The following is a 27,031-nucleotide window of genomic DNA, read 5'->3' on the forward strand; positions in this document are numbered from 1 at the left end:
TGCTGATGGTGGTGCTGCTGCGGAGAAGCACTTGCTGCAAGTGCTCCACTTTATTTTGTTATGCGCCTTCCACGGCCAACAAATGAAAAGTCCTTTGGAGTGTGTGCACAGCCAAAAAAACACCGAATTTCGTACTCAATAGGCAATTTTTTGTAAGCAAAGATATATAAATATAATTTGTAATATTTTTGTTTACAAAGGTCACCAAGTTTTTGGTAGTTAAAAAACAATATAATAAATATTTAATATAATTAATAAAATATCTGGGTAACAATTTATTAATTGTGATTATGAAATCTTTAAGCTTTAATCTTTTAACTTTTCTTATAATTTATGATCCTTTTATAACTTTATATTTGTCAAGATAATATGAAATCGGGTTCCCATGCCCAAAAAACGAACATTAATGGAATTTAATGATTTATAAGTTCTGGTTCAAATTATTTTCATTTTGTCCTAGCATATTAAATCTGAAACTTTACTAATACCCCGAAAAATGTTCCCTTTCCCTTGCAGAGCCATGAGATACAGAATCTGCAGACGTACACGCAGTACAAGGTGACCGTGCAGGTGTTCAATCCCGAGGGCCTGGGACCGGAGACCACCATTCTGGTGATGACCGACGAAGGAGGTGAGTGCTGCACCACTCCCATTTTGTTAGAGCAAAATTCAATGCAAATTCCCCGAATACCCCACATTATCAATGATGCATGCCGCATAGTGCTTGCCCCAGGGAATTCCGACTGTCAGGCATCCAGGCGATGGCCACAAGTCAATAAGTCGATCGACCCAACTATTTTTCACATATCTCGGAACCGCAAAATTCCAAATATTACGGCTTATTGACATGCCAGACAAGTGACCAACACACCCCCAATCCACAGCCCCTAGAAAATCCCGAGCTGCCAAAAAAGAAAGTTATATAGTATATCGCATATCATATGCAATACAAGATGCAGATGCAGCAGCGTCAGAAACAAATTCGCCTTTGTGTGCACTTTTAGTTTTTCCCCCTGCTCCTTGCGAATTTTTTATGGAAGCAAAGCAACTTTGAGATTCGCTCAACCACAAAATGCCTCCACCATGCAATGAAGCAAACAAATAAAAGTTTAACTCCGACCAGAGGCTAAGGAAAATATGTTGCAATTTTTCATATTTTCCTCACTCACCCCTTTTCTTTTTTTGTTGCCCGGCATTTTCTTCCATCCACAGCTTTTTCTCGGCAGCTCGGAATCCGCTGCAGACCGCAGTCGGTGTGTGCGAACTGTATTGAAATGGAAGAATACTCGCCCAAACAAATAGAAATACAAAATAAATATTGCTTACTTAAACTTTTGCCATATGCTGCTCAGTCAGCAACAAAAACTGCCCAGGCATGTCCCTTCTATTTCGGTCTTTCCCTTTTTCATACCCCTTGCTTGTTAGTTTGGTAGGGGTATATTATTTGATTGGAAATTCATGTGGTGGGAGTATTAAATTCCTTTAAAACGTCCGACATTATTTAAAATTCTCTAATATTTTTTAAAAGAAATTTGAACCAGCTTGCCTTGCCCGTAAGGCATGGAAAATATAGAGTGCATTTTTTTACGGGTCAACCTTAAAGGTCATATTAAAAATAGCTATAATGTTTTAGAGAAATATTTTTTAAAATAAATATACATTTCGTTAGGAATCATTGGGAAAATATATATATATGGAATTGGTATACTACTACTAATGTTTAGGGATTTCCTGATTTTTTATGAAGACTCATTGTAATAAAGCGGATAATTATAATCTAAGGGGCTATATAATATAGACGGGTATCGAAATGTTGCAACCCCCGGCCAAGTCGCATCCTTTTCCTTTTGTTACTCCATTGTTATATCTTATACCCCCCGATTCCCTTGATTCCTGGACCGCCACGTGGATTTCCGCTGGCGGCGTTTCACTTGGTATCACCAGACGCCGCCTTTGGCGGAAGTGTTGATGCCATAGACGCCGGCCGGCTGAAACCGGCGGAACGTAAATTATAAGCAGTTGGCCATAAATAAATCGCTGGCGGATGGCGGATAAAAAATTCCAACGTGTGCGAATTTATCACAGAAAGCCAGAGAATCCAATGGAATGGGCGATTTAATTTCCTGCAGTCAGCGCAAATCTGTTTGCATAAGCGGAGCGCCGTCAAGATGTCTTGGCCAAATATTGCGCTCGGCTCGGGAAGTTTTTAAGGCTAAGGCGCTAAGACTCGAAACTCTTTTGAAAGTTGCCCAAGAGCTTAGCGGCATAATTAGCATAAAATTCAGCGGAAAATCCTTTGCCATCCTTTGGGTACGGGATGGGCCGGAAACGGAATAAAATCAGATTCGATAAAAATGAAAATATGATGGGAGTGCCATCCCGTATGGATTTGTCGTCACCCAAAACGGGAAGGTGGAGCGAGTATAAGCTGCTTTGAGCGAAAAACGAAAATATAACTTTGGATTTTTGCGACAGCTGGCATAACTCAGTAATTTCCGAATTTTTCACGTTCCTTTCCATTTTTGTTTGGCATGTTTTTTGGGATGTGCCGAGGCCAGGTAACCTGGCAGGTGCAGACGGGCGAAGCTTTTTCTGGGGATTTGCAGCGGCTTATGAGGCAACTTTGGCCAAGGCCAAGACCCAGCTGTCTCCTCTGCGTTCGGGCCTAATACAATTTCGCCAATTTCGGGTGGGCGTGGTCGATGCGCGTGGCAGTTGATTAATTACCCCGGAATATTTGCCACAAAGCAGCCGCAAATACTGGTAGCAGGCAAAACCAAAGCCAAAATTCCAGCACTGAAAAAAATCATCATTTAGGCATTAATACGGAAAGAAATATTAATTATTAAAATAATTACACGAGCAATTTTGAATCTTAAAAAACCTTAAATGGTATAGCCAACAATCCTAAGCTTATAGATTTATTATTACTAATATTTTGAAAATATAAAATTAGTTGTTCAAATTTTCCTGATAAATCAGTCTTAAAATAAATTCATGTCTTGATAATTTTCTTCAAAACCTCTTCTTCCACTGCAGATGAGTTTAATTTTTAGCCAGGGAGAAAGTAACCAAAGAACTCTGCAACACGACCACATGCGGTGAAAATTATGAAGCCTTGCAGTGCGGCTTAGCAGCGGTTCGGGTCAGGGATCCATGAAATCCGCCAGTTCCTCTGGAGGGGGGCTGTGTGTTATCCACCCAGATAATGTCCTCAGAAGAAGAAACTCGGCGATTGCAAAACAATTCTAGGGCTTCGCCGGCTTTGCCGTTGCAGTTGTAGTTGTCGAGCCACTCGACAGGCCGTCTTTGATTAGATATTTTCCACTTTCCTTCGGCCTGCCTGCCTTTGTTATTGCGCTTTAACTTCTGACATTGGCCCCGGCTTAGAGAGCCCCGAATAGTCTTGTCTCGCTCGCCTTTGCCGGCACGCACTTGGCTTTCATTTGGCCAAGACTGGCGAGTTGTGGCCAAGAATAGAGTTTTTTCGTTGTGTTTGTTGCAGACAGCTCAAGGGGCCCCAAACACTTGTCGCTTTCGAGACAGCAGGACAGCCAGACAGCCAGTTGGACAATCGTAATGGCTTTGTGCCCTGCTTCTGGATAACTTAGTTTCGTTTCGTTTCATTTGTCCGTGTACATGGCAACACTTGATGGTCTTGGCAACTTTTGACTTTAACGCGTCCTGTTACCTCGGGGCTGAGGTCCTTTGACACGGCCTTTTGCACCTGGAGAGCACGTGGACGGCAGGAGGTTACGAGGTTCAGATCGCATGAAGTGAACTGGTTAAGACCTCTATGGATAAGGAGCCACTGGAGCAGCCTGCAATTTAATTTGTCTACTTCTCGAGGGCGTCTGGCGGTTGGTGGCTGGCGAATGGCTCTTTAAAATCAAATTTATAATTCAAATAACCGGCAGCTTTTGGCAAAATGACTTTGAGCGCCATTTCTCTCTCGGCTAAAATGCAAAATCAACGCAGCCAAAACAAACGCTCCATTAGACTCGTTGTTAGGGATAAGTGAAGCAGAAACGCTTAAACACTGCAAAAATATGGTAAAAATGGTTAAAATGATTTCGGAACATTTAAATGCATTTCCGTGAAGAGGAAGTCTATCTACAGAATACTTTACAAAATACATAAAAATATATTTTTAAAATATTTTGTTAAATGTTGCACTGATCAAATAATACAAAAAAAATTAAATACTAATTCAAAAATAAACTTTACTTAATGATTTGAATTTTGATAATAGATCCGTCTGAATCACTACACTTAAAATGGCTTATAGCAGTGCACTTTCTGCAGAAACATCCTTGAAACCCCCCTCAGTAATTTATCACCGCCCGTTTGTCAACGCCCTCAGGGGGCGTGGCTCATGGTTGCTTTTCGCTGCTATTGCATCCAAGAAAATTAATAGACACACGCACAGATCCACCTGGTGGAATGGAGCCCACAGAAAAAATCGCACTTGCATTTTGAGGAAATGTTGCCACTCACTCCGAGTGGTAAACTAAAGTAAATGGGAAATGGAAAATGGGAAATCCATTTGCGCGGACTGTCAAAAGCTTGCGGTCGTCTAACCAGAATCCTCAATCCAGGAAAACAGAATCCACCGGCGACTAAGTTTTGCTGCAGGACCCTCAACTTGCAGCTACAAAATTAATTACCTTTGGCTACTTTCAACTAGCTGCGGTTCGGGTTCAGCCGTTTGCATGCACTGAAAATCCTCGTGGAAAACGGCCCACCCCCTCTTCGGGAAAACACCGCCCATCCCTGAAAGATGGTTCACTGCATCCGCTGACTGCTTTTAAAGCGCCGCAGCCGCAGAGAACAGGAAAAAAGCTGGCAAAACACACATAGATAGTGGATAGTAAACCCAAAACTCTGGGCACAAGTTTCCTTCGAGGAAAACTGCGGGCGGCTGGTTGGGCGGAAGTGACAAGCTGCATTTTGAGGGTGGTGGAAAATGGGGTGGAGAAAATGCAGCAGCAACAACAACAAGAACGCAAGCAGATAAAACACTGGGAAACAAACTTTCCTTGGCCACAATGAATAGTTAATACACTCGCAGGTGAAATGCGGAGGGCTAATTGAAAGGGGATTTTATCGAAATTAGGGTGAATTATGAAAGAAAACTGGGACAATTCGTTGTTGTATACATTTATTGACCCTTTAAGTAAAATAAACATTTAATTAAATATTTATGCGATTCAATGAAGTAAGATCTAAGAATGCTTTTATATAAAACATAAAATAACGAAACAATTTCCTAAACACGATTCGTTTAATATTAATCATTTATCTATAAGTAGTTTCTTGAAAAGCTTTCAAGAACTCACAGCAAGACTTATATAATAATTACCATTACTAGCTGAGATATCAAAGAAATCGCGGTATGCAAATCCAACCCTTTTGCTCCAACTTATTTTTTGCAGAAGGGTAGTAAGATGCCCGCAGCAAAAACAGCGGTAAGACAGTCGGGAGTATTAAAGAAAAAGGGCGGAGAAAGTCGGGGGAAATTACCAGAAGGACGAACCAGCAGCAGGATAAGGTACAACGTGAAAAGTATGTTTTAATAAAAGCGGAAATGAAGCAGCGTTACCGTTATTTCCTGTTTGCGCACAGTTTTGTTTGCGGCAAAAATAAAACGAAAAAAAAAATGGAAGGAAAAGTGCACTACGGCCAGCTGCATTTTCACTCCCTGCAAAACCAAAAATGATAAACCGCAAACCACTTAAAAAAGTTCCAGGCAACAGCAACGCAGGCAGCAAAAACTTTTCCTAAATAGACGAAATTAATGAGCAGCAACACGGGGTTGAAGGAAAACCCTGCCGCCGGCTCAGATCAGATTCTCAGGAGTCTCAGGATACTTAAGGACTTGCAGCAAGCAAGCTGAGTCACCGAAGGTCCAGGGAGAGATTTTACAGATTTATCGATTTGGCTTCTTGGTCTTTGGTTAACTTATTAAATGGAAAATGGGATTTAAAAATTTACATTTAATTCAGTAAAGGTTAGGGAAAAGACTTTAAAAATTTTTAAAATTTCACTTTAAATTTATAGAACATTTTGTAAAATTTACTTTAATATTAATCTGAACATCCTATTACCTTCGAGGAGCTCTCATGGTGGACCTCATATGGCTATTGGATTCCTGTTCTCAATCCCATTTTACCTTTGTGTTTTCCTTATCCTGCTCCACATCTCTTGCTCATAATATCCACACATATGATTCTTGGTAGTGGGGCATCCCGGGGTTTTCCTTTTGGAAAATCAGGCTAATAAAACATTTGCAAGCAATCAGAAAGTTTCAGCGCTTTCTGCGATGGATGTCATTGCATGTCTGGGTCGCTCCTCCTACTGCTACTTCTGCTTCTTCTTCCTTTGGCCGCTGGCAGACGAGCAGTAATGCAAAATGAAAGCCTAAAGACGCTTTCCCAGTCCTCCCCCACAGGTTTTCCGCCCGCTTTCCATTTTCAACGAGTTTTTGGGGGCACTCGAAGACCGGCAAGTCGCCTGCCAAAATGAAAACGAAATGAAATGTTCGGAAAGTTGTTGAAAATGGCATTCGGCGTTGACAAATAATTTCATATCATGTCTGCGCTTTTTGGCAAAGGATACCCCATCCTGTCCCGCCTTTGATTTCCCTTCATTCCGCTTTGTCTGTGGGATCAATTTCATTTGATTTTGAGCGCCTTTTGCGGGACATGAGACTATGCAAGCCATGAGTCTATTAAAAGGACCACCCAGGGTCTCAGTCTCAGCTCTTTTCCGAGAATGTTTTGCACTGCGAAAAAAATATGAGCTCCAAAGTCAATACTTCTAATATATTTGTAAAGATTCCTTTCTCAAGTGCTGAGTTCATACTTTATTCAATTTTTAGTTTATTTTTTTATAGAACTTCACAAAAAATAGATTTCTTATAATATTTTTAAGGGAATGCTTTAATCTTAGATTATTAGTCTAAATCGAAACTTTATTAAATTTTTTTTAAATATACCTTGTGAGATTTTATTTTATAGGATTTTTGACATATAAGAATTTGAAGGACAATCTTAAGATCTATTGAATTCTAGAACACAGCCGAATTCTTTAATTTAGTTTTTATTTTAAGGTATATTTCTGTCACTGTATTCACCTGTGGTCTTCCCTTTCCTACGAATCATCCTTGGAAAGTTTTTTTTTTGACAAATTCCCTGCTCTCGTTGCGACACACGCTCAATCACTTTGGCCCGGGGCGGATTTTAAAGTCTTTAACTTTTCTTTTGACTTTTTGTATTTTGATCCTGCGAAGGGGAACAGCCTTTTTTCCTGTTCGATTTCCTTCACTTTTTTTCGTCTGCAGTTCATAGTCAAAAGGATTGCAATAACAACAAGGACGAACAGGACAGCCGGCAATCTTTTTGATGGCACCTCAGTATCGCAGTGTGTGTGTGTGGGCGGTTGGGTATCTGTGTTAGTGTGGGCGTGGCAGCACTCAGGCGTGCGTGTCTGTCACCGTTCATGTTACTCTCCAAGTGTGTGTGTGTGTGTGTGCGTTTTGGCCTGGGGGCTTTTGCCGCTTTTGGCTTCGGCAAAAGTGCAGAAAATTTGTGCAAGTTACGTGCTTGATTACATTTTTCCAAACTTTTTTCCCTGCCATTTTCCTCCGTTCCATTTCGGCCATTGACGGGTGTTCGATAAGGTTAAGGTTCGCATAGTTTGGCTATCACATGTGCAACCACTTTGAGAAAAAAATGGATTTTAAATTCGGACTTTGGGTTCTCAGACCTTAATATTAATTATTACTGATTACAATTACTAAAAATAATTAAGACTTTAAAATCAAGTCTTTCTTACCTACTTTTTATAAACATATTTAGTATCCCATCTATCAATATCCAAATCTTTAATGCTTACTTATCAGTTACTCAGAGAGCTTACAATTTTTTTTTGTCAAATTCTCAGATACATTTGAAAGTCTTTCAGTTCTTAAGCCATTTTTGAAAAGTATCTCCATAACACCCCAATTTCCTTCAGTGCTTCCGTACATTCCCAATCCATTTATCGAACCCAATCCAATGACATATCGATTAATGGATAATAGACCTGACACCTGGCCGTTGCACAATCACAATCACTATCGCACACGGAAAGCTTTTAACAAATTGTGGTCGTGTATAATCGGCTTAAATTAAACAAATCTAAGCAATTAAGTGCCTGGCAGCCTTAAATCCCCTAAAACCAAACGGAAAATGCCAGGCCAAAGCCCGCAATCAGATGGCAAACAAAGTAATCAACCTAGGGCCAAGATTGCATGACATTGTGCCATGGATCGGCTTAAATCACATTTTCAAATTTCCGACAAAATGAGACGGACAGACTGAAGGACTGAAAAGCCTATGATAGATAGTTTCTATCCCTTCGGGCTGTATTTTCGAAACTGAAGCTAAAGACTTTTTGCCTAATTGAAGGTTCTCTTATGATTAACTGACTTGGCCACTAGTTCGATTGGTTAATCAAGGCGGAAATGAGTTAAGTTGCCAGTTTACAACAGGGGAAGTCGTACCACAGGGTGTATGATCTATTTCGCCTGGCAACTTGTCTCTGTGTTTCGACCACAGGACACACAACATGTTGCAGTCACGGCTGTCTCCGCCTTCTGCCAACCTCGTCCTTCGTCCTTCTGTTCACTCTGTAAAATTAGTTTTGCACTTTGTACATTGTCAGTGGCATTCTTTACATTTCTTGTTTGCCCCCAGCTCGGTATCCCAGCTCCCAGATCCCGAATCCCACATCCCAGCTCCTCCAATCCTCCGCCGTCCTGAACTTTCGGCAGCTCTAACTCAGTTAGCCTGCCCAGCTGCGGTCCATGTGTGTCTGTCTTTGTATCTATGCCTGTATCTGTATCTGTGTCCGTCCATCGTCCTGCCGCCGCATCTGTGTGGGTGTGGGCCACTCAACTTCAGCCTGTCATGTTGCACATCGTCTCGGTCGGTGCACTGCAAAATATTAGTCCCTAAATCAACAATGTTTGTCACAGTCAAACAAAATGCTGCAAATAGGAGCTAGAAATGTTGGTTATCAAAATAAAAGGCTTAGGAAATAATGGGAAACCATTCAGGATCTATAAAATCAAAAGTTTTTTTGGGGAATGTTTAAAAAACGTGTGATATAAAATAAAAGAGTTTCTTGTTTTGTTTATTAGATGACTTAAAAATTACAACAAATTTTAGTGGATCTTAAGTCATTAAATATCAAAGATATTAGATATATAGAATATTTTTTTTTAATATTTCTCAATTTTAAAATATTTGTTCAATTAATTAAAATACTTAAAAATCACAAAATAAATACCTAATTTTATAACCCCATTTTTCTCATAGTGTTACCCCTCTTCATGAGTCCAAGCTACTCTGTATTAGTTTCCGCAGGCGACTTTCACGTGGTTAGTTTGTTGCCGCAGACAAAACTATGCACATTTAACGCTAAATGTGCCGGCTGCCACTCCCCCCTTTTTCCAGAACACCCCAACCCAACGCCCACATTTCGTAAATCAGCTCTGGCCAAAGCTTTGAAATTTATTTAAATGCCCGAAAGCTCGTAATAAAAGAGACGTAGATTTATGCAGCCGGCTGGCAGATGGCAAGTGCCAAGTGAGGCTGAGGCCGAGACCGAGTGGCAAGTAGGCGAAACATTTTGGCCAGGCCTAAAGCCCAAAAACCCAAAGCCTAGAGCCTTAAGCCCATGTGTGTCTGGCACTGATTGCCGGCAGATATATGTATGAGCGCACAATACACACCATGCACACCAAACACACATGTGCATGCATTTTCATTTGCCGTTTTGGCCCACTCCCCACGCACTTAGCCAAATTGCAGTCGGCTTGGCTTCGCCTCGCTGTTTGGCAAAATGTCTTCGCGCAGTCGCCATTGCGAAAGCGTTAAAACCGCATTTGCAAACTAACACCAACACCGAGGACCACATATGCAGTATTTTCCCACTCCTACCACGAATTTTCCTCCATTTTCCTTGGCTGCTGTAGCTTTTTGTGCGTTTTTAAAATGTAAATCCTCGGAAATTTTATGCACATTGTCGTTGTTGTTGCTGTCCCTGTCTGCTGGCTTATATAAAATTTTGTAAAATTGCATTTACACCACAAACACATTTGCATTTGAAATGCGCCCCTTGTTGTTGCTGATATTACAACTACAAGAGCACCGATTGCAGGACACCGGAAATGTCCAAGCCACAAGGCGCACAGTGGGGCAAAATGTCAACGAAAACTTAGAGGACATACTTTGTTTAAAATTACTCCATTAAAAAAATGCTATACATTGTATTAATACTTTTAAAGACCGTCTAAAATGTAATAAAAAATATAAGATCAATTTCAGACTTACTTTTTTCAAAATAATACAATAAAATCTCTATGCAACTTTAGGACCGCATTTTAAAAAATACTTATTTTTTAGTTCCACCGTTCGTCTGCCGAGTTGGTAGTTTAATTTTTTTTCCTTCTCAGATTTGTTTAGTTTGCTGCATTTTGTTGCAAATGCCTTGTTGCCTGGAAATCCTGTTTGGCCATATCCTTGGCACACAACATGTCGGGATCTGCATCTGTAGGCGGCTTTTGGCCAGGACTTTAATACGACTCCACTCGAATTTGCAGTCAAAGGGGCATTAATTGAATCAGAACGCTCATTTGTGGGAAAATTATATTGCCGCTTTTGATGTAGTTGAAGACAGGCAACAGAAAACCTTTGACACTCTCCCAAAGGGGGGAAAATGAATCGGGGGAGCACAAAATGGAAATAGTAAGGGGCTTAGCAACCGACGACTGAGAACTGTGATTACAGCTTAGGACGCAATTTAATTATAAATAGCGCCAATTAATCAGGGCTTTCTGGCTTGTTCGCCGGCCTTAAGCCGACACAATGACAACCTGCAATAGCCGAGAGTCCTGGCCATTGTCTTCACCTATTTCCCTGCGTATTTCCCGACCTCCCGGGCAGTTATCCTGATTTGCAGCCATTGTGAGGACCACGCCCAGCGTTTTGCATAACTTAAGCTCTTGCCAACGGGTTGTACGTCTTCTGCTGTAAAAAAAGAGTCTCCTTCTCGGATTCCTGCGTTAATTTGATTTAAGCATTTATGGCATGCGGTTGCCCAGCGAAGTCTTCTGGCCATAAGGTCAAATTTTTGCACTTTTGGGAGTGGCACTGTTGCGCAACATATTTCCGGGACTTTGGCACAAAAAGTAAAATTAAAGTCCTTGAACTTCCCAGAACAGAAAGAAGCATTCTTAAAGCATGTAACTTAAAAAGTTGCAGAAGAAAACACTAAAATTAAACTCAATAAATATAAATTACTTTACCTTACTACTTTAAATATAGTTTTATAATTTGTAAGATCTGTTAGTCAAATAAAGCCCATTCTTACCTAAATACCTGATGCAAATTTCGCTCTAATGGACTAAGAACAATAAATTCGAGCTGTGAATGTACATTTCCCCATTTAACCTACAAAAACCGAAAGCCACTGTCAACTCTTTTGAATAACAGCGTCAAAAGGAAAACATTTTGCAGCAAGCAAACATCAAACGACCTTTGCACATATTTCAAAACCCAAAATTGCGACGGCAGGACTGGTAAGGTGGAAAGTGGATTTCCGACCGCCAATATAGACGTAGAGTTTCCATTTTTTTTCTGGTTTCGCTTTCGGGACCATGCGGGTTTCCTATGCGGTTCCACCTACGTCGCGCAAAACGCATAAATTTTATTCAATTTCTGTCATTTCACGAAATGTATAAACACATCACGGCGCCTACGACGCGAGTGCCACGCCCCCAGGAACCGCATACCGCACCTGGCCCGAGCACCGAACCGAAACCAGACTCGAACCGAAAACCAAACCAGACCAAAAACCAAACCGAACCAGAACAGAACACGCCTCCCTGCCTGCATTGTACATTTGCGGTTATGTGGGATTTTTCGGGCCTGACACACAGCCAAGTTCAAGCTATTAAGTCGCCTATAAGGCAAGTACAGTTTCTACAAAAATTCATTAGGGGCTTATCTGTAGCTGAACATTTAATTAACAAATTCTAGGATTTATTCGAGTACAGCTTTAAACTGTATTTAAAAATATATCAAGTATTAAAGAAGTGTTTATTAAGGTGGATATTATATACTAACATTTATTTTGAAGAAATAAATTTAAATTGAATGCGTATAATAATATTTTGACCTTAACTGTTGAAACGTACATATGCGCATGTGACCGTTTAACCTGAGCGTTACGTATACGCCGCGTGTGCCGCATGGCCAAAAAGCACGCGCCCCAAATATTATTTTCCATTTTTCTGCCACTCGAGCAGCGGAAAAGTATTTTGCGCTTAAAGAAGCGCCAGGAAACGACAGCGGATGTGGCCCAAGGAATGCAAATAAAGCAGGAATAAAATAAGGAAAACACAGTCTTGAGCCGGGCACAAAGGATATGGCATAAGAAGCTGCCTGTCGATGCCACAGGGCCAAGAGAACCCACAGGATCCTGAGAATCCTTGGGGGAAGGAAGTGGGGCAACAAGGGGTTAAGGTGCGGGCCACTCGCTACCAAGCCGGGCTAAGTAAATTTTCAAAACATTTTGCTCGTCGTTGCGCTTTTGTCGCATTAGCGGACGTGATAACGTCATGGAACAACGGTCCCAACAATAGCGCAAAAAAACAACCAGCTAAGGCAACCCATATGTATGCTAAGATCTAAGACAGCCACACACGCACATGTATAGGTGTACACCGAAAAATATTCCATTTATTCAAAATAGATCAGAAACACGAGGAAGTTTTCAGAAATGTCTTATGCTTTTTAAATCACAATATTCATTGGAATTTTCCTTTTATCTTGTCAAACATCTTCAAATATTAATATTCTCAAAAGTCAAATAACGAAATTGAAACCAATCTTCCAACTTTTTTCAAGTGCTTGTTTGCATCTGCTTATTTTGCAGACTTTGCTCTATTTTTTATTATTTTTTTTTTGCCTTCCTCGCTGAACGTATTGAATTTATTTTTGTAGTAGCTAAGGAACGCCTTCATGAATAAGACGGGGAAAAAAGAACAACAAGCTCACCGAGGAGTCAAGAAATCCCGATATTATCGGCACAAACATAAACTTCAGCGCAAAACTTTTAAAGTTGGTGGAAAAAGAAATATTTTCGATTGCTGCGAGTGAAGCTAAAATGCTGCACAAATTTCAGCGAAATTTCCCCATAATTGATGGCTTTGGTTAAGCTGAAAACCCATCGATGCCCCACTTTGAGCCACTTGACTGAAGCATTAGAAGAAAGTTTCCAAGCTGCGTGGGGGGGGGGGGGGTTGAACCTACATATATGCCCTATACTATATATATCGACAGTCGACGTTCCGCCACAAATCAATGTAAATGGCATGCATACATTACTCATACGCAGTGTGGGGTGCGACGAAGGATTCGAAAACTTGCAGCTAATGATGCTTCAATTGCTGCTTCTTATGAGTTGCAAAACGTTGAATGAATGAGCGCCATTGCATTCAATGGCCCACAAGAGTGTGTTTTTTGAGGGGCAGGAGATGAAGGGGGGAGTGTATAGTATAGAGCCAAAGGATCCCAGGACCTTCGAGTGCAGCAGCAGGAGTCTAAGTAAAAGCCAGCAGTCGGAAAAGTGGGTGGCATGATGACGACGACGACGACGACGATGCTGATAATGATGCATGCGGCAAATCAATTTTGTTGTATTATGCCAAAAGTGTGCACAAGTGCAGGGGGTGAAAGCTCTTTTTTGGCTTGGGTAAATGCGGTGGAGAAAATTCTGGGTGGTGAGCAGCATTAGCACCGAGGTTCCACCCAGACGCTCAGCTTTTATGTTGTGCCCTCTGCTCGCTGAATGATTTTCAGCTATTTTTTTGTGTGTTTTGTTTGGTTTGCTGGCGGGTTTTCCTCGCATTTCATGTGACACGCCCCCACAGCAATGCCATTTTCGTGTCGTAATACTTTGGGGGCATGTGGCATGCTCTAAAATCCCTCTTCTCGTCTTTTTTTCCAACCCACCAAAGTCCTTAAGCGACGCCTCATTCAAGGAGCTGCTCTATTGGATGTGTAACAAATGTTGCACTTTCTCTATAGCTACAGTTTTTTCCCGGCTGCCGAATTAGTTGCATTGGCTGGAGGAAAGGAAAAATATATACCAGTTATGGGAAACGAATTTTCGTTGATTCGCAATCCTCGAAACAAATTAATAACATTCCACATTCGTTTGGGATTTATGGCTTTATGGGTTGTTGCCCAAGATCGATTGGTTGTTTGTGATGATTTATCTTTAAAATAAATAGATTTTCTATATTAATCAGTATTAGATACAGATAGATCTAACCGATACTCCATATGTTAAATTCACAATACAGAAATTAGCTTTGTTATACAGAAAATAATAAAGCATGGCATTTTTTCATTTCAATAAAAATTCCAATGGCGTAGTATTTTATAATTGTTATTTTAGCTGAATGCAATCCAAACAATTCAGTCGTAATTAAAGCAAATTATCAGAGCCACACATTTCATATTAAAAGTGTTGCTATTTGTTCTCATAAAAAAATCCGAAATTATATTGACAAAACAAAAGTGCAAACATTTTGATTAACCTCCGCAAAAGTGCAGACAAAATATGTAAAAGCAATCAAGATGAAAAATTAAATTTTTAAAACGGAATGCTGGAAATGAAAATTGAATCGATGACGTTCGCATTTGAGTTTCATGACCCTTAAACGACTTTATAATCGAAAATCAAACGCACAAAGAGTGAGAGGAAGTACACGAAGCAAATCAGTGCGCTTCTTCGATTTTCGGCTTGTTCGATTTGGACGTCGCCAAACTGTTACAACATTTCCATTTTAATCTTATTAAAATGTTACGCGCACCCTCTTCCGCAGCCTCTTTGCCTTTCACTCTATCATTCACTGCGTTGGGCACAATTTGGTATTGAAATAAGTTTTTAAATTAATTTTTTGTTAGCTAAAGTTGGCCAAACTGAGCTGAATTGGACCCGGCTCTGCCTTCCTCTTTCCTTTCCTGTTTTTTTGGGTAGTACATTCTGAGGGAAATGGGCGTGTGAATGGACCAATTGTGTTCCGTATTGATTGAATCGAGGGGACAGTGCCTGCCTGTGTGTATAAACAGCAATTGTTGGCTATTTGTTGCTGCAAAATTGAAAAACTTTTGCTTCTGGCCTGGCCTGCCTGCCGCTGATTGACAGAAATGTTACAGGCCAAAAAAAATAGGAACCAAAAAAATTGCAATTAAATTATAATTGTTGCCTGACTGCCTCATCGACCCGATTTATTTTGAAAAAAGTATCCAGCACGCCTCCAAAAAGTATCTTACGGAAATGCTCAATGCCACAATTGCGTGTTTATTTATGAAATCGCTAGTAGCACGCCCCCCAGTGCAACAGAAAATGCCATGGAAAACCCATTTTCCCCCTTTTCCCCAAATTTCCACTCCCCCAGCTTGTCTGTTTGAGTTTCGTGTGCATTTCATTTGCCACATTGTTGAAGCGCTTTTAACTGAAACTCCCAACTTTTCTCCCTTTTTGCGCACTAGCGCATAAATCACATAAACAACGTTCTCTGATTTCTCGCATATGATATTTGTGATTTCCGTAGAAGGAGATGGATAACCAGTGCAGAGGGTTTCCTGGAAAAATTCCAGAAAAAACAGCACAAACATCGAGCAGAACAAACAGAGTAAAAATAATAAAAGATCCAGATACCGAACCGAAACTCCTCCGTGATGAGCAATAAAAATCAGAATACAATGAGACGACAGCTGAGTTATTACATTGCCTTTTTGGCCATGATTTGTTATGATTTCTCCTGAGCGCTTGCAACATTGCAATGCAATTTATGCTGCCACTAAAATATCCTTTATTCGGTTCGGTTTGGTTTTTTTCTTGTCTCATGGGGGAAACCCCCAAAACGACGAATGCATCTTGATCTTTCACGCTGATAAAGTTGCCAGGAAAATAATTTAGAACCCTCGACATGTCAGAACCCACACACAAGTTAGTTTCGTGTAATCCGGGGAGCTCATTGCTTATATCTCTCTGGCCATTTGCCATTTTTATTTCACTTGCCACACTTTTGCCTCCGCCCAGTGAGCTACATTTTTCAATTTACTTGGGGACAGAAGACTCAGACCTAGACCCAAAAAAAAAAAAAACAGAAAGATACCCAGGCAGTCGACAAAACTTCTGAGCTCCCTTCGACGTAAATTTACACATTTTTCTGCCACATTAAGCGGCCCAAACCGGGCTGGTTTCACTCGAATTGGGTTGAGTTGGGTCGTGTTTCTGGTGGGAAATTCCCCGAAGTGCAATAAACATGCGCGCTAGAGTCCCACACATTCGTATATCGACACTTTCGATGGCCTACTTAAAATCAGAAAGCCAAAAAAAGAGCGAAATTGGACCCAGCAGTTTTTCTTAAAGCATCATTTAAAACAGTAAAATATGGCTGTGAACTTTTCTGTAAAAAACCCGATTTAAAAGGTTGCATTTTAAAATGGTCATAAAAAAATGAATCTTAAATGCATATTTTTAATCCTAAAAGATTGCAATTTATTTGAGTGAAATACTGCCAGTCAATACTGGGCGATTTTCAATTTATAAATGTCAGATAAAGACAATCAAACTTTGAGCTCTTGAAGATCACAAAATTGTTCAAAAGGCTTATTTTTAAAACAATTAAAAGTATAACCCAGTTTACTCTTTTTTTTGCTAACCACTTCAAATGCAGAGTTTTCAAAACCAAATAAATAAGGCTTTTTGTCTGTGTGAGCCTGGCAACATTTTTCTATCTTCAACTTGTGAGCACTTTAAAGGAAGTGAAACGGAAATGTCCTGGCCTCAATCTTCAAGAGAAAGTCTCCTATTTATTCTACTTTCCAACTATATATGTAGGTTTATAAATATATGTATATATATTGCAGCGATGGAACATACAGGCTTCGTCTTGTTAAACACTCGATGGTTAAGGGCTGCACAAATATTTATTGTGTCATTGATTTTGCCGCTAAGCCGTCGACGGGCTCCAGTTCATTCGACTTTCCTTCGGGTCCATGGCCTTTCCTTTTTCCGTATTTATCCAGAGAACTGCAGTCGGAAGGCAGTGAGAAAGTGGCGGGGCAAATATTAAATATCACCCGGCGAGGATAAGGAGCAACAAAAGGGAAAAGCCAGAAGGACTTGCCGGCTGATTGGATGTGAAATTTAATTTCACACAAGGCTATTGGATGGCAAAAGACTCCCTCTTTAATTTTTTTTTTTGCACTATAATAACCCATAATAATGGAATTACAAAAATGGGCATGGGCTGTTATAACAGAAAACCAATTAAACAAAAAAATCATATTATAATAAATTGCTGACTTAACATACCTATCACTAAATTATTTGATTTAATTTTATTGAAATAGCAACACTCTTGGCTCGTTAATTAATTAAAATGTACATTCACTCCTCTCTTCCACTTGCAGGTAAGTCGATGCGTGCTGCAATTTATGCCCGGGTATGTCAATATATCAGCCAATAATTTGCGTATGACTTGTCAGTGGTTTAATTAAAATGAACTGCAGCATGAAGAGTGCACATATAGCCATATACTGTATGCAGGTATGCTGTACTATATTGATGGGGCAATGGCAATCAAATATAGAGAGCTTCAACGACCGGACAGCCAATGGCGTGTAAATAAAACTAATCCCGAGTTGAGCGACCGCATAAATCAGCCGCAGATCGAAATGGTTTCAAAATGGCAGTGGGTAGGGCAGTTTGATCCAGTCAGGCGAATGTAATTATAAATCATCGGTGCTCAGCCACACAAATGCAATATAAAAAGGTAGCTGCAGGCCTAATTGGCTTGCCACGAGTGAGAATACACAATATGCATCAATAATTCATGAAATTAAATAGCTTCCTTTGGTGGGCGGGGCACTTGATAGACTCAACTCTTCTGACAGGTTCATATCACGTCACTCATACGCCTAGTTTCCTGCAGCTGTCACATAAAAAGCAGACGGCAATTTACCCCAATGTATATCAATTTATAGACGCATTTGTTTAGACACACACAACAAAAACACAACACATCCTGACGAGCTGACAACATCATAATAATAAATTAAAATATTAGCGCTTAATTAAAATTATCAATATACCCAGACCAACTAGTTTGAGGCTCCCATCAGCGACATGTCCGCATTTGGCCCAAACTCTAAATATCCAAACTCATAACTCACTTTGCCTTCTGACAGCATTTGTCGTGTTTTTGCGGCCCAGCTTAAAAATAATAAATATTTTCAACTAAATCCATATTTATTTAATGGCACTCGCGGGCCGCACAATACAATTAATTAAGTGCGGGGCTTTATTGTTTATTTAACGCTTCGGCTTCGCGGCTAGCCTTGTCTCATATGGGATTTTAAAATCCTGACAGGGGTTTTAGCCCCGGAAAATATTTGAAAACATTCCATTTCATTTGGGGCGGAAAAAGTGGCACATAATTAAATGTGAAAGTAAATTTTGGCAATATTTAATGGGTGTATCTTTAAAGAGGAGTGTGAAAATGAAACCTATTTATAAAAGCCAAAATTAAAGTCAATTTTGGTTGTCCTTGATTTTTAAACAAGACCCTTGGAGAAACTCTAAAAAAAGTCATGTTAAAATGCCACTCAGGTGAAAGAGAAGATGTCAAGAATAAAATTCAAATTTCAGAGATGCTTTATCTCAAAGATTGCACTTCAGGAATTTTACAACTGCTCACAGAAGAAGGGGAAACGAGCTTCCCTGGACATTTGCCAGCTCATTTTTCACCTTAGTTAACTAACTGCAAACAGGATTCGATTGCAGGACGTACGTGAATATAAATCAATCAAGCTCCGTGCACGTCCTGCATCCCGATTCGCAGGACTAATCGCAGTCCTGGCAACTGGATTTATGGAGAGGTGATGTTGTAATGAGTGCCGAGGATCGATTTCCGTTTGCAATAACTCAACTTCAAAATGTGAAATCCAATCTATACCATGCTCGTACCCATCCGAAAGTTATATGTGTGTACCTTCGACGACCTCCTCTGCACAAGTGTTTACAGTTATTAATCTGATTATATTTAACGTGCAGAGCCAGTGGCAGAAGGAGTTATCTACAAATACGGCATTGCCACGTTATCTGTGAGGGATTCTTTACCCCCTTCCGTAACCCCTCCAGTAACCCCTTCTGAAACCCCTTCTTTTCCCATTTTCCCCCTCAACTGGCGCACATTTCACTCGAAACTTTTCAAGTGCCCATATAAGTAATGACATATCAGTCTGACGACGTCGACTGTTCTTGGATGTGAGTGGGCGTTGGGCCGGCGACTGGGGTCGGGGTCGAAGGTTGAGAGTGCTCCGAGAAGCTGGCTTCTTGTCAGTCGTTTTGCCAATTGACAGCATGACAAGTGAGCAGCAGGAGAATTCCACTCGTACATACGGAAATATGTAAAGTTAAAACAACACGAAAAAATAAGAAAAAAAATCATCATCTTCGGCTGAGAGAGCCAAAAAATGTTTGCCATAAAAAGTTTTCAGCTGCGACAACTTTTGCTTAACTTTTGCCAGCAAAATGTGCAACTCTCGGTCTGTTCACATATCTAAATCTATATGTACTGCATGGAGAAAAATACATTCTAATTTCTAACACATTTTATATTAAAATCAGGAATTAAAGCTAAAAAATAAAGATACGATGATAAAGCTTAAAGCATTAATATTATTATAGATTTCTGATCAGCCTGACTAGTAAAGAGGAAATTATCTATTTTTTTAGTTCATAAGAATAAATATTTTAAATTCAACCTTTTAAATAAGAAAGAAACCTTTCTTTAACTAAATGCCAGCTTATGAAATAATAAAAATTATTTCAAAAATTCAACAGACATATTGCGTTTTAATTAGATTCCTTTTCTACAGTGCACTTATATTTTAAATATATAAAATTCGTGCTTTGTTTCATCGTGCGTGTCCTGCTCAATCTTGCCAAGCAAGATTTAATTAATCAATTATAACGATAGCAAACTTTTTTCGCCCAGCTGGGAACATGACAGTTGCAAAAAGAAAGCCGGAAACCACAGATAAATCCAAATGTCACAAACTCTTTAACAATTTAAACTAAAAAGGCATAGCCTATTTTATGGTGTGACACACAATTTTCGTTTTTCGGGGCGTGGCATTTTGCAAATTGATGCATTCCAAAAAACGTTGCTAGTGAAATGTAATAAATATGCAGGCGACATTATTTATGTGACAGCTCTGATTGTGATTGTGATTCTTTTCGGGATCTGGTCTCTAATACACTTGGGCGGCATAAATCCGAGTTAGAGACTGTTACCAAATGCATTTATCAATTAATGGAAGGGGAGATTGAGAGCTTTGTGGTTTGGCCACTAAGGCTTTATTTAACTGACTTTGGTTTCTGGTTGCTGGTTACTGGTTACAGGCCGGGCTAAACCTTTTAGTTGATCAATCTCAAGGAAAACCTCTTGACAATTAATTGAAAAATGGTTGGCATGTTGGAAAACCTCAAAACTATTGAGAATGCAGCTAGCTATAGACATCGCCCCTCTCTGTATCCTTTGTGGGGTATTGCATAAAATATGCCAATGTTCTGGGATCTCCAAGGGCTTCTAACAACGCATTCATCACCATTTGCTTAAAGTGACGCCTCAACACCCTCTCATGCACTGGGAGAAAAGGGATGTGGGAAGTGGGAAGTGCCAGAACATAGTGTATCACACGCAAAGCCCAGTGCAACTTGGATCCATCCGGAGTGAGCATTTTTTAACACTCACACGCCCCTTTGGCCATGCAACAGCACACACTCCGATATGCCACCTCATTTCCCAACTTTTTCTCACTGGTATATACATGTATATCCCTTCTATATTTTGTCATATTCCCTGTTGCAACTGGCATTGTTGTTGTCTTTTAAGGTTCATCAAAGCTTCAACATTGTTTGGTCACAGTTGTTGGCCAACATCTCGTCCCCTCTTACCATTTCCCCATTTCCCATTTTCCCATCCGCACCACGTTGCCAACGCTCTCGTTCGTCATACTTCCATAGCTGTCTTGTGAAATTTTTCCTGTGGGAGTTAAAATATGCACAAACTGATTCCCTTTGCCAGTTTCCCCGCCTTTCGGCTTGTTCCGAGCGAGGAACACTCCTTTACTCGTTTTGGCCCCTCAGCTCTTGCTGTTGGCCTGACTTTTTCGCTTTGGCCCGAGAATTTGCGAAATAACACTAGGAGAAACATCTGGAAAAATGCGAAAATATTGCAAGATCGTATATAAATTTAAACTATTTTTTTAAAATTTTAGAAAGTATAGTGTATAGTATCTAAAGTGCTAGCAAGATACAAGAAAACCCATACTCTGGAATTTTGAGGAAAATTCTTTTGTTTATTTATTCTGTTGTTAAGAGGCAATTATAATTTTTAAGAAAATGTTAAGTATAATATAATATAATATAATAATGATATAAGAATATAATGTTATTCAAATACTTTTTAAATACAAAAACTTAATTGAAAAGTTATGATTTGAAGTAGTTATGATCTTTAGATCCTTATACTTACAACTTAAAGGTATACAAAATTTTTTTGAATATTTCTATTGTTATTTAAAATCTCTTAAACAATTTTTAAATACCCATGATTCTTTCATCAAAGGGTGCAATTTTCGCAGGTGTAGTTTTCCCGGCAGCTCTGTGCAACCGAGTAGTTATGCTCCAGTGCATGTGCAACTTGTCTGTTGTTTATGACGCCCTGCGCTGCCACGCCCCCCTTATGCACCTCTCCGCCCCTTTTTAGTCCATGTAAGGTGGTATGCGTGTGTCATCATCATCATCAACATCATCATACGTCTCGGTTTCGTGCTGAAATCGCAGGCATATCATCTACCACACACACACAGGCAGAAAAGGAGAGCGCAAAGGGATAAAGGATAAGGCATAAAGGATGTATGGTAAAGGAAGCAGATCTCAACACTTGGCTGGCGCACCAAATGGAAACCACTTTGGCTGCCTTTGCCACCTCGCAGATTTAAAACATAACCTTTAATTTTCACCTTTTATCTGATCCAACTTTTAAACTCCAACGCCTTTTTATTTTCCTTCCATTTACCAAGTTTTTTTTACTGCTTTTATGGCTCCACCATTGCCATAAAACTTTGCCACACCTGCTAATCAAGTTTGACTATATAATACGATTTTACTTTTAAGCTTTTGCTTACCCTTAAACCATCGTTAGATGTTCTTTAACTACGTTGGGGATTTTCTTTAACAGAAAACAGTGTGAATATATTTCGGAAATTTATAAAATTGTTATGTATTCCATGAGATAACTATCGAAAAAGAGTCTGCTGTACGTCAGTAAAAAATGTGAGTAATTGAAACACATTTGGGTTTCTAATTAAATTAAACTGGATATGTGTGATCATCCCTATCTCCTGCACTATTTATCCTTGTCTGCTCATTTTGTGCTTCTACAAATCCAGGAAAAAGCCAGAAAAGGCAGCCCAAAGAGAGCAGCAAATATTTTTCAATAAAATTGCATTTTTCTATGGAATTTATTGGAGTTGCAGCAGTGCAGTGGAGCATGGGAAAACTGGAGTTGGGAACGGAGTAGGAGGAGTGGCAGTGGCAGCTCCACACATTTTGCAAAGATTGTTTACTGTGAGTAATGGCCCAGACAAATGGCAACCAACTCGACAGACTCGGTGCTCCTCGATTTAGAGCTGGCGAATCCATTGTGAGGACGTTGGCATGCAGATCATTGCAGCGACAGAAATATTATTATGCCAGCATTATGTTCACAATGTTGTCTGCCATTTAGTGAGCTCTTTCGACAACTCTCGGCACTTGGTGCAGAAATGGTAGAAATGGCAGAAATGGCATATATGGCATATATGGCACCCTCCAACAAAAGCCAGAAAGTCGGAGCCATGTCGCATGTGTGAGTGTCGAGCAGGCGGCTCCATAATGGATATCATAAATTTCACAGTCTGTCCCCGGGCTCTTGAATCTTGATGTGCAGCCTGCAATTGATATGTCTGGCTACACGGGCTGATCATCTGACAGCTGATGGAAAACCCAACGAACAGGTGGTCCTTGTCAAGCCCCAGAATTCTGTGGCCATGTGTACCTACAAGCAAAATAATATTTTTTGAGTGCTCTGATTTATACCTGTAGCTTGGTTGGAGTTGTGTGACATCTAAATGGAAATTTAAAAAACACTTTAGTGTGTCCTTTTCTTGCTTGTGTGTTTTTATGTCTAAATAACTAACTAAAAGTATATCTCACTAAAAAATGGAGTAGAGGTATAATATTTACCAAAAGTGTTAAGAAAAAGTACTAAAACCACTAGGGAAATTTATTTTATTTCATTACTCCCACTTTTATGAGCCGTAAACATTTGGTTATTATCATGAATCCCGCTGGGTGAGCATAAAATCCAGGGAAATCCATTAAAAATTACCCAAAAAACTTGGACGACGTTTAAAAGCAATATTTTTCACTTATTTCGCCGGCACCGAGCGGATAATTTCCGCTGCTTTGTAACGCCAACCGGCAAATTGCGATGAGTGTGTGAGCATGAAATTAAATTCCGTGCAAACAACAATAACCCTTTGAGGCAGCTAGCAGCTCCGGCAGGAGCATCATTTTCACTGCCACACAACAGCAATAACAGAAACATTTTTCGGGGGGCGGAGAGGGGGTGTTGTCCTTCTTTTTTTGGCCAAAAAGAGCCGCTGGCCAAAAGGTACGGCAGCCAAATAAATTGAATCGAATTTAATGTCAAAAGTGCAGCATATAATTGGCTTAATGCTACGGGTGGCTGCCAACCGGTGTCGCACGCAACACTACGATATAAACTGCAACTGTGGAGCACTAAGACTAACACAAATACAAGTGCACTGGGAGAAAATATGACACAAAAGGTTGCATTTGTGGAAACACATAAAACAGAAAGATCTTTAAAGAAAGTCATAATAAGTTCCATGTTTATTTAAAATTTTAAATAAGTTTAAATACATATAGAACTAAGTAGTTTACTTCCATATTTATTAGAAAAACACTTAAAAAGATTCTGTACTTATTAAAATAATATAGTAAGTCCAACAAGTTATAGCTAAAAATTACTCTTAGTCTTATCTCCAGAGATAATAACAAATTAAAATGTTGTACATTTTAGAAAATATTCCCTATTTTTTCCAGTGCACACCTGCATTTGGTGACCTGACCCCTCTTCTCCGACGCCCCTCTCTCCTTTTCAGTTATTGCCTTTGTGCGTTTGGCGTTAAAAGCGCAAAATTCAATTTCGTTTTATTGTTCGTTAGTTAAACAACGGGGTGCGAGGGTGCCAGATAAAACTGGGCGTGGTAATTGCATTTCGCCCACCTGTGACGCTTGGTTACCTTTTGGCATAGCGGCCAGAAGAAGAACTCGGGGGCGTATGAGCAATGTTTATACGCAGGCGGCACCCACAAAGGATGTGTGTTCACAGCAGCAGCAGCAGCAGCAGCACTCCCCACCACCCCCAAAAACAAATCATAAAACAATAATTAACCCACTGCCCCGGGAACCCGAATCGAATAATGGCCAAAACCGCTCTGATTCCAGTTAACCAGAGGTCCAAAAGGCCAAAGGGATGCTGTCAAAGGGTTTGTAACCGACCCCCGACTTGAGTTCTCCTGCAGGAGACTGGCCACATAATTGACCCACTTAGCTGGGGGGCACAGGGATTCCATTGGCTTTGTGGCTCTGCCAATGTCCATGTCCCCCACTCGACTTTGATATTGGCCCATCCGCAACATGAGCTCAAATAGGGACTTGTACTTGGCCTGCAAGTTGCAATTGCTACCCGGAAAGCCGTCCGGAGGTTGGGCTTTCAAATGGGCATTAACACAAGTCAGGATAATGTCAAGTAAAGGTTTCCCCTTTCAGTAGAAACTGATGGAACATTTCCAAGAGGTGCATTATTATCCCATTTAAGGCACAAGAGTATAAGAACAAATGGTAAATGGTAATAGTCATAATAGAGTTACCCCCATTTCTCTATAATAAACCCATATCAAAGCACGGTAAATAATAATTTCCAACAATTATAGCTCCCATTTTAAATGGATTCATTCCATGTCACTTACAACTACGTGTTGTTATCCCCACTTGGAAATTCCTTGACAACCATTTATCGCTATTCAACCGAGTTCCATTTTTAGACTCAACATGGCTAAATACAAATGGCAAACCTCACAATATATATGTTCATCCCGGTGCCGCACAAAGATTTTCAATGACAGTGCTGATGAAGAAGCTGGGTCTCCATTTAGCATTTATCGCCTTTTTAGGGGGGGAATGGGAATCTCTTATTCATATGCTATGTGCCCACCTTCTCGTAGCGCCCCACACATAAATTTTCCAGCGTTTTTGTCACAATTTCTTATCTCATAAGCATAAAATTAACAACCAACAAAAATGGCGACAAAATCAACGTAAGAAAGAGGGATTTGGGTACTGAGCGTTATTTAAAATCGACGCCTGCGGCGAAGCTATAAAAATTTGTGCGCGATAAAACGGAATTATGGGGGCGACAAAGGCGGAGGACTAAGGACGAAGGACGACAGCAAGGACAACGATGCGGGTGCGAGGGAGCGACACGTGTTCTTATTAATTTTAATGCATATTAAAAATCGCATCCCTTAGGGTCTGTCTTTAAAACGAGAGCGAAACGTATCAATAAAGACCCGAAAAAAGGTAACATTATGGGCCCCGAACTCGTAAAACATCACTAACCACACAAGGAAAACAAAGGCATACAAGATATATATACCAAACACACGTATATGTATTGTTAAGGACAGACTTATGTTTATTAGATTTTATAGCGCTCATCTTGGCTAAGCTCGATGGTCTTGCGGTTATGTCTTGGCCCACAATTTTGTTTCTCTGTTAAAATATCTTAATAGAAAACAGATAATTCATAAAATATTTACTAAGTGGCTAACACGGACACACACCAAGGTAGAAAGGCCTTTAAATCAGTCGCAGGATGGGGGGGCAAAATGCCGGAAGCATTGTCGGCCCATGTAAAATGAACCGAGTTTCTGCCACAGTTGTGGTTATGATTTTTATAACAAACGTATCATGCCCTCTCTGAAAATCATTTACCTCAGAGAGGGAGTGTTGGACTTTTGGAAGCTTAAAAAATTGCATAGTATATAATTTTAGAAACAAGTAAAATAATTGTTAGATTTGGGACAAATAAAAAATAATAATATTAATAATAATGTTATTATAATAATTTTACATCATAATAAAATGTTCTTTTAAAGCAAATAGAATTATAGAAATTTGATAAGCATATTCTCATCACAACTATGGGATCACCAGTTACAAATTGAACTTAAAAAATTAAAATTAAAAATAATATCAAAACAAGTACTTGATCTAAGTATCTTGTAGATCCTAAAGTATCCCCTGTTCGACTTCTTCGATCCACAGGAATGCTTCGTCTTGTTCTCACTGCTGCTCACACTTTACGCTCTACAGATAAATAATGCACAAAAGTTGTTCATTTAACTTTGCTTGTTTGTTTCATTTCATTTGGTCGGCTGGCTGCGTTGTCTTGTTCGCCGACCGTTCCTTCTGGTTTTTGGTTTCGGATTCGGTCTGCCATGTGCCGCGAATAAATCTCGGAGGACGGTAAACAGGCGGGAAAGATTCGAAGGGAGGGGGGTCGAAAAAAAAAGTTAAGAAAACTCATTCACATAATTTTCCAGTTTATTGTGAGCTGCTGCTACACACACACCTGGCCAAAACGGAGTGCGGCATAAACCTGCTCTAATTACCAGGACCCAAAAACGGCGAAAAAAGACCATAAAATATAAATAAAAATCATTCATTTTGTGCACGTTGCCAGAGCCTCGGGGCAACA

At 39.9% G+C, this 27,031-nt stretch overlaps 1 protein-coding gene across 2 annotated transcripts in view; it reads left to right on the forward strand.

The window, feature by feature from the left end:
* The window catches only part of LOC119545752 (tyrosine-protein phosphatase 99A), a 119,699-nt gene that overhangs the window by 58,697 nt on the left and 33,971 nt on the right, over positions 1-27,031 (forward strand). For both annotated transcript variants that reach the window (XM_037851586.1, XM_037851588.1), the window contains exon 8: positions 517-631. In XM_037851586.1, the coding sequence (XP_037707514.1) occupies positions 517-631 (115 nt within the window). The remainder of the gene's footprint in view (positions 1-516; positions 632-27,031) is intronic.

Source organism: Drosophila subpulchrella, chromosome 3R, assembly GCF_014743375.2.
Source record: "Drosophila subpulchrella strain 33 F10 #4 breed RU33 chromosome 3R, RU_Dsub_v1.1 Primary Assembly, whole genome shotgun sequence".
Classification (NCBI taxonomy): Eukaryota; Metazoa; Arthropoda; class Insecta; order Diptera; family Drosophilidae; genus Drosophila; species Drosophila subpulchrella.